The sequence below is a fragment of the Eptatretus burgeri genome, chromosome 6 (assembly GCF_056783735.1).
Source record: "Eptatretus burgeri isolate ZD-2024b chromosome 6, Ebu_testis_v1, whole genome shotgun sequence".
NCBI classification, from domain to species: Eukaryota; Metazoa; Chordata; class Myxini; order Myxiniformes; family Myxinidae; genus Eptatretus; species Eptatretus burgeri.
Genome location: NC_140966.1, coordinates 26,239,785 through 26,248,727, shown reverse-complemented (window position 1 = coordinate 26,248,727; position 8,943 = coordinate 26,239,785). Strand labels below are relative to the sequence as shown.

At 46.8% G+C, this 8,943-nt stretch overlaps 1 protein-coding gene across 9 annotated transcripts in view; it reads left to right on the top strand.

Moving 5' to 3' along the window:
• The window catches only part of PRDM4 (PR/SET domain 4), an 86,582-nt gene extending 78,434 nt beyond the window's left edge, over window positions 1-8,148 (top strand). For 7 of the 9 annotated variants that reach the window (XM_085884348.1, XM_085884350.1, XM_085884355.1 and 4 more), the window contains one exon: window positions 6,513-8,148. In XM_085884348.1, the coding sequence (XP_085740474.1) occupies window positions 6,513-6,756 (244 nt within the window). In that variant the 3' untranslated portion in view covers window positions 6,757-8,148. Of the gene's footprint in view, window positions 1-4,720; window positions 5,639-6,512 lie in introns of those variants that run through there. The other 2 variants (XM_085884353.1, XM_085884352.1) reach the window with 2 other exon arrangements.
• Window positions 8,149-8,943: the final 795 nt, after the last annotated feature.

Genomic DNA, 8,943 nt, shown 5'->3' with positions numbered 1-8,943 from the left:
ACAGCTTGGGGACCATCTTTGTGCACACCTTGCGCATTTCGAGATTTTCAGTGATGATGCTCCAGACAGTGTCCTTGTTGATCCGCACCGTGAGTCGACGATCTGCGCGCACCATCCGTTTCACACGCTCAAAGTTGTCCGCCGTTCTGCTCGTTGAAGGTCTTTCAGACCATGAATCGTCTTCAACCTCCTCACGTCCCTCTTTGAACCTCTTGTGCCATTCAAATGCACGTGAACATGACATCGTTTCTTCCCCGTAGACTTGCTGCAGCATTGCGAAAGATTCGGAAGATGTTTTGCCAAGCTTGGCAAGAAACTTCAGATTGGCTCTCTGCTCATGACTCATAGTGCGACGACTCAGATTAGACAACGTGTAAAGCACGACCTAGGAAAAAATCACACAATGAGGGCAGTCAACCATCACCAATCATATATATTGCTGGAATGTTGCGAAAGACTGTGACGCAACCCGTTCATTCAAGTTGTGTAAGTGGAGCACACAGCAGGCTCAGTCCCGTTACTTTTTAGACGGAGCTCGTATCGCACGATATCTCAAAAAGTTGTGGACGGATTCGGATGAAACTTGGTGGACATGTTTGGTGTGTGACAAGGACGAATTGATTAAATTTTGGTGAAGATCTGGATCCGGATCTCATATTTTTAAAAGTGATTCTTCACCATTGAGGGATTGGGCTAAACCGATATAAAGCACGATATCTCAAAAAGTTGTTGACGTATTTGGACGAAACTTGGTGGACAGGTTGGATGTGTGACCACGACATATTAATTCTATTTTGGTGAAGATCCGACTTCGAGAATTTTTGAAGTGATTCTTCACCATTGAGAGATCGAGCTCAAAAACGATATATAGCATGACGTTTCAAAAATGTATTGGGCCAGATATGTTCTCGTGGATCAGGCATTACAGGGCGGAGGTATGCGCTCTACCAAGTACCCTTCTAGTTTTTTTTCTTGTTTTGTTTTGATTCTTCTGCTGCAGGACCTTCCTTCCTCTTCTGCCTTGTATTCCCCCTTTGAGGCCTCATGCGGTCTCGTGCGGCAGAACTGTGTGGGTTTTTTTGGTGGGGAAAGTAAAAAAAAAAGAAAAAAAAGAAGTCTTGAAGAAGAAAAGAAAGCGATCACGCGTGCGGCGGGTGTCATGGCCGGCGAGAGAGAGAGCCAGAGGAAAAGGCGGGAACGAACGCAGGATGCGCGGTTTGGGTTGTGACGAGAAACTTGGCCTGTAAGACCTTTTTGAGGATCTGAATGACCCTTCTGAGGGCCGCCGGTTGGAGGCACCGTCTGTGTTGAAGAAACTGGGGCAGAGGAGAACCTCACTGGTGGATCAGAGAGGGAGCAGAAGCATTTCCTTCTCCTGAGTATCACCTGAGCTGACTTGAAGCAACGTGTGGCTTCAAGGTGTTGCAGAAATTGCTCCGGTTCGTTCGTTGGCGAAGTTTAAGAACACATCCAGAGAAAGGGAAGGGTGGTGGTGAGGCGTCATCCTTGTGGCCTGTGAGAAATGAAAAGAGAGAGATGAAATCCCTCTCTCATGGGATAGAGGAGAAGAAAAGGATAACTAGGTTGGAAGGAAATAAGATGAACATGGGGAAGAGAAGGGGTTTGTTTGGGTTTTTTCAAAAAATATAAAGTGGGTCAATCCTGCCGTATTTGCATACCTAATAGATGCCCTTATAATACTCATAATTTTATTATTATTTCACTACAACACAACGTCATTAGAATTTGTAGTTTTTGCTTGTCCATCCATTCCTTCTGTTATTCTTCACTAGCAAGTAGAACCCGTCGCTTCACTCACAGAAATATTACGTAGGGGGAGTAAGGGGGGGGGAAGAGTCGGGAGCAGGGCGAAGAGGAGGGGAGGGGGTAGATAGAGGAGGGAGGAGGGAAGAAGAGGAGGGAGGGGTAGATAGAGGAAGGAAGGAGGGGGTAGATGGAGGGAGGGGAGGAGGAGGGAGATGGAGGAAGAGGCACAGGGAGAGAGAGAGGAGGGAGGGGGAAGGAATGGGAGGCAGAGAGTAGGGAGGGAGGGGAAGGAGATAGGAGGGAGGGAGGAGGGAGAGAGGAGGGAGAAGGGAGAGGGAGGGGAGGGAGATAGAGAGAGGAGGAAGGGATGGGAGGCAGAAAGGAGAAAGGGAGGGGAAGGAGAGAGGATGGAGGGGAGGGGAAGGAGAGAGGATGGAGGGGAGGGGAAGGAGAGGGGATGGAGGGGAGGGGAAGGAGAGAGGATGGAGGGAGGGGAAGGAGAGAGGATGGAGGGGAGGGGAGGGAGAGAGGATGGAGGGGAGGGAGAGAAGATGGAGGGGAGGGAGAGAGAAAGGAGGGAGGGGAAGGGATGGGAGGCAGAGAGGAGGAAGGGAGGGAGGGGAGGCAGAGAGGAGGAAGGGAGGGAGGGGAGGCAGAGAGGAGGAAGGGAGGGGAGGGGTAGAGAGAGAGAGGGGGAGGAGAGGGGAGGGAGGACGGGTGGGTTTGCTGGAGGGTGAGGAATGGGGGAGCTCGGGGTGGGGTGAAGAGCGAGGGAGGGGAGTTGGGGGAGTGACACCTCACCAAATATCGCTATGCACTCTGGGAGGGGGTGGGAGTGAGGAAGATTGGAGAGAGAGGAGGTGGGGGGAGCAAGGAAAAGTGAGGAAGTGGGGGGGAGAGAGACACCTCACCACATGTCGTTAAACACTCCGGGAGAAGGGGGTACGACATGGGAGCGAGAGGAAGGGGTTAGTGAGGTGGGGTGGGATAGTGAAGAGGAGTGAGGAGGGGGGCTAGGAGAGGGGGGCTAGGAAAGGGGGGGGGTTGGGGAGAGTGAGGAAGTGTGGGGGAGAGGAAATCAAGGATAATGTTGTATTATGCTTTATCAACACACTCAAAACACACACACTTATTTGTATCGATAGACTGGGGTATTTTTTTTACATTCTGCTTGTGCTACCTTTTCTGGGAAAATTATTTGGGGCAGGAGGGTCAACTTTATTTTGTGTACAGTATTTGGGTATTTTATATTCTGCAAAGCCATATCTACTTCTGCAAGGTCATCTTTATTTTATGTAGAAAAAAATTGAAGTAAGCAAGAAAGGAAGATGAAGAACAGTCAAATGACTTAAAAAGTCCATTTCAGTGAGCAACTGGTGAGAACAGCAGCTGAACGTCACAAATGACATTTCAAGCAGCTAACGTTTTTCCAATACGGAAAAAGCCAATAAAACATCGGAGATTTGCTATCGAGTCGGAGGCAACATAATAGACTAAAAATAATGTCTGAAAATGTAAAATGAATATGAAAACGATGGAGATGGAAGACCTGTTGTCATACATTCTCCCACCGGGAGTGGTGCTACACAGTACACATTTATATAGAGAATTTGCATTGACACCCCCCCCCCCCCAAAGGAGAGAGGGGGATTGAGCAAACCAGGTAGCTACAACCTATGTCCATGTGAGTTACTCGCAGAGGTACCCGGCATTTGCCCATTGCTGTTCTTTCCTGTGAGGCTTTTGAAGAAATCAATTTTTTTTTTGTTGTGACCAAAAACACCTCCCTACATCTACTAAGTAATGGGCTCAGGATAATTTAATATTACATTTTACATAGCTACAAAAGCTTAGGTACTATGGAGCGATTACAAATAAAATAAAATAAATTTTAAAATTCCAACAATTTTTTCAAAATTGTGAAAATAATTTTTCTTTGTCTAAAACACTAGTTCGGCCATCTCTGAAGAAAATGGTGACACACACACACACACACACACACACACGTCTCTCTTATGATATAGATGGTGGACCCTTAGTCCCCCTGGCAAGTTTGGTTGAGATTGGAACACTAACAACCCAATGCACCAACGAAAGAGAGACACCAAATTGTGAATTTTAGTATGATGATGATGTGACAAGACATAATCTCCAGCATGGTCAAGTAGTGTCCGCAAGTACTTTGGAGCGGTACGCAATTCGGAGCAGTTGCTAATTATGCTGGGGCCATACAGCTGGCATTCAGGTAAACAATGCTCCCAAAAAACAGAGAATCTATTCATATTCAACTCACTAACTAATAAATTGCTCATTCGAACTCGTCATAAAATGTATTCAATCAATATTTGAAAGAAAACTTCTTTGTAATCTTTTGTGAGTAAACAATTTTTGTTTTGCGACCAAAAAAGTGTGTGTGGGGTGGGGGGGGGGGAACGTGTCCCCACCCCATCCCCCACCGATCGACACTCAACTCAAACTCCCAACCTACACTTGTACCCTATACCCGCTTTCGACAAACCTACACCCTTCTCCAGCTACACCGACCTGGATCAGCATGATGTGAAATTGAACAATAATTTAATCGGAAATATATCGATGTTCTCATGCCAGAACAACTTGTAGACACGTCAGAAGTATGTTGCACAATCACAGCACACTCCTCCATCAAATGTCTTCAATGTTCAAACAGTGTTGTTAAAATTTTCACAAAAAAAATGACATTCCTACACTTGCTTAGGATAGGTAACAAATCAAAAATACTGTTACGGTTGTGGAAATTCGCATTACACCATAAAGGGCCCTCAGGTGAGATATCTTCATAGGTACATGTGTAGTTAGCCCAAACCCATTGTATAGAGGGAATTTATGTGATCCATCTGAGCTGCGACGCTTTGAGTTAGTCGTTTTTCTTCTTCTATCTTTTATTTCAACAACCACGCCATCCCCACCACAGCGCCAACCATCTCAACAACCACACCACCGCCACCATCTACGCTACTGCATCTTCCCCACTACGTCCGCTTCCAAAAGGCAAACAAGGGCGCCAAGGAAGGAGCTGCGAGGACGCGCGGGTTTTCCCTCCTGTTTTTCCCGCCATTTTTCCCCGCGCTTGGTGTGAAGGAAGGGGGGAGGGCAGCTCGCTGCCGATTGGTGGATGACCAGCGTGAGGCGGTCGGGGAGAGGGTACGCCCCTCTTCGAGAACCCTCTCGAAGGAGGGTGGAGCTGAAAACGGGGGCGGAGTGAAGGGCGGAGCCCCGCGCTATAAAAGACGGACACGGGCGGAGCGCTTTTTCTCTTGCTCTTGCTCTTGCTCTCTTTGTCTTCTTCTCTCTCTTCCGGCTCGCTCTTCCTCTTCGTCTCCTCTGCGTGGTGGCCGCTGGCCTGGTCTTCTGTGGTGTGGTCCCGAGATCCCTCTGGCAGGACGGAGCGTCTGCCATTCCCCACACCACGACCTCGAGCAACAACGTTCCCCCCCCCCCTTTCTATCCGCGCTGAGATAGCGCCGGAAACCCCGTCCGTGGCGTCGAGCGGCCAACATGTGCTGGCGCGAGGAACGCCGGAGAGGACTCGCCTACTACGCCAGGGATCGGAGTCGCGGCCAGGCGCGACCACGCCGACGGATGTGGGAGAGGGACTCGACGGCCCAAAGGGAAGTCACCATTTTCTTTTCGGGGTTTTTGTATGGATCTTGTGGCGCCGTGTCTCGTAAAGTAGAACTGTTTAAGTGTTGCCGTGTGTACGCGTATTCGGTTGTAGCTCTGCATTGTTACTTTTGTTTTGGCTGTTATATGTGCATTTTGATTATTGTATGGCTGTATATAGGTGCTTTGTGTCTGTGGCTATGAATAAAATGCTTGCTTGTTGAACTGTGCCCATTAGGCTTCGTCTTTTCTTTATTGACCCTCCATCTTGCATCACGTAACGGGTTTGTAGTGGGTGCAACATCCCGGTAATTAATCTGAACCGTCCAGGTCGACGATAACACCGCTCGGTTATCCCGATAGTACGGAACGGGCTGCCCAAGCGGCTCGTGTCCAGAGTCGACCTGCGGCGAGGTACGATCGCCCGGTTTACCATCCGCGTGGGTACTTCGGTAGGTCGAGTTTGGCGAACAAGCCTATCCTACGCGGGTGGCCGATTGGCACGATTGTGGTGAGGTCGAAAGGCCCACCCGTGACTAGCTCTCGGCGTTGGTCCGAGAGGGTCACGACAGAATTGTCCGTCCGGTGGGCGACGTGCCACGATTCGAGTTACGTGGCCGTTCGCACGCCGGCGGGCGCGAATTCGCAACAATACTCTTAGCCATTTGTCCCATTATTTGACATTTTAAGTTTCATTATTTAGGATAAATTATAGGAGGTTGACAAAAGTATGCTAAACACTATGGGAAACAAATTAAAGCTGACATTTTGGGTGTTGGAACTCTTATTCTGAAGGAAGGCTAACACCTGAAATGTCAGCTTCACTTTGCTTTACACATTACTTTATCGTTCAAATTGTCCACTTACGCAGACCCACACTATAACCTTAACCAGGCCTAGTATTCCTCTTTAGGATAAACGACCTTGCATACTCCTGTTATCACAAGGGTGGTGAGCATAAGCGTGAAACATTTACCGTCTTCCTAACTTCTCTTTCTTTTTTTTTCTCTGCTGTCATAATTTTCGTATGTTTATTATTAATAAACAATCCTCAATATAAAGTCCGTCCTAGACATGCTGTTAATGTGCCACTCTTTGTGCAGAGAGAGGCAGGTGCAATGCCCGGAGTGTGGGAAGCTCTTCTGGCGTGCGACGCACATGCGAAAACACCTGAAGAGCCACCAGGGCCGGCGTGAGTTTGCTTGTCAGAACTGTCCCAAGGCCTTCCTCACGCGATACCACCTGACGAGGCACGTCAAGGCTTGCAAGGGAGGGAGGGTACTTCCCTCAGAAACCCAATTGAGAGTTGACAGTGACAGTGATGGGCTAGACGAAGACAGGGATTGAGATTTTGCTCTTTTACCTCAGTTAACTGACCTTTTTTGTTTGGGTAAAAGGTTGAACTTTTTATTTTAAGATGCAACAATTGCATTATATTTTCCATTTTGCTCCATTGCACTTCAATTGTCTTTATGAATAATTGTGTTGATATTAATAATATCTGTAAACCTCATAACATTACTGTGCCAGTCAAATGGCTTTTTTTTTTAATCTGCCTGTGGCATTCAAGACTGTTTTAGTGCTTGGCTGGCTGACTTAAGCCTTGTGCACAATCAGCATGTAGCACTTGATGACTCGTTATCAACTACCATACCGAAAGAGGATGGCATGTCCCAATGCATTGTTTTGCACCAAATATTCTTCTTTCTTTTTATTAATGACTTCTCTGTTTCCTTGGGAAAAACTTTTTTCCATTTTGCAGATGACTCAACATTATATCGAACATCTTGCCATCTGAGTGGCAGTGACTGCTTTTGTCATAGCACACCAAATTGCATAAAAATAGTCTCATACCAGGAACGTTACTTTCAATCCAGGTAAGTCAACATCCTCACAATTTCTCTCTGTAAGGACCCTCAAGCAAACCCATGTCTACTTCTGCAGTCGAACTTTTGCTTTTTTTAACATGAGTCTAGACTCTAGATATGTGAGGGATGGGCATACACAAGGAGGAATACCATAAAAACGAGTAAAATGTCCTGGAGAAGAACAGAAATGGAAAGAATCAGCGTCGTGTGGAAGAGACCGTGGATGTGGAATGGTCAACAGTGCATGATGTCATGATTGGCAGCTGATTTGAAAAGCTGAAGTGAGGATGATGAGGTAACAGACACATTGAGACAATTCCACAATTAGGAGAATAAGGGGGTGAATGAATGCAGGTGGGCAAAACAGTACACACTTTGGGAGGGTGAGCACGTGAGGGTTTCTTGAAGAAGGCATACGACTTGGGATGGCTTGGGGATGGCAGAAATACGAGAGCATGCAGGAGGAAGCGAGGCCAGACACAATCTTGCAGAACATATTGGACACCAACTTGCCACCGATTGGAGAGTGACAGACAGTCCTTGAGAATTTCCCTCTTACCTTGAGATACTGTTTCAAATTATTTGCAAGTGTCTGCTGGGCAGTGTATTGGTACAGTGCGATGTTAATGCCTGTATGCCTATGATTCACTCCAGGACAAATTGTTATATATGACTGTGTAATGTTTATTCTTAGAGTGGAGTAAAGTGAAAAAAAAATGTATAATATTTTAGTTAGACTTTAACCTGTGAAGAAAGATCACCAGGGATTGAGAGATTTCCGGTTACTTTTGGACATACAATTGTTTGGCCCGTTGGAGTTTGAGTTGCTGCTTTTGCTTTAACTTTGGAATAAACTCAAGTTTGGCGTTCACTCGCCTGCAGGTCTTGGATTGACTGAATGAACAACGTTTTGTGACATCTTGAGGCTTCCATTCTCCAACAATCTCTCCATCCTCAACTCAGCATCTGCGTTGAGAATGGAGAGGGTGTTGGAGATTGGAAGCAACTTGTGCTTCGAGGGCAAGGGGCATGTAGCAGTTTGTGACAAAACAGCAAGCTCTGGAGAGGGAACAAAATATCTTGGGAATGAATATTGAAAGGGGAAGATTATAAACTTAAATGGAAGACAAAAGGCTTGAGGTTGAAAGGATATGATTAGATACCGAAATGGAATAGAAGAGATTCACTGAAAATAAGGGACTTGAGGCCAAAAGGCGTTATCTTGAAAGGATCAAATTGGATGTTTGAATGGAGACCAATAGGGTTGAGGTTGAAAGGGAGGCTAAAAGGCTCTAGCGATCTGAAAGAGAAAGGGAAGCTCAAAAGTCAAGGCTGAATTGGAGTTGAAATGTCCCCAAGTCTAGAGTGCTCAAGTTGGTAGCCTGGGGCATGTGAGTGCACAGGCTAGAGCCTGTAATCCTCCCTGTCTTTGTTGAGGGCGAGGATGAGCTCGACAGCTACCTCCTGAAGTTTCAGCGTTTTTCTTCTCACAGCTGGTAGGACAGGGCAGGGTGGACCACCTCACTCAGTGCTTTTTTAAACTGGCAAAGCATTTGACATTTATTCTCGGCTGTCAGGTGTAGCAGCTGTTGATTTCGGATCAGTTGTAAGAAGCACTTTTGAAGCAGTGTGGTTATAGGACGTTAATCCACATAGGCGAGAGCTC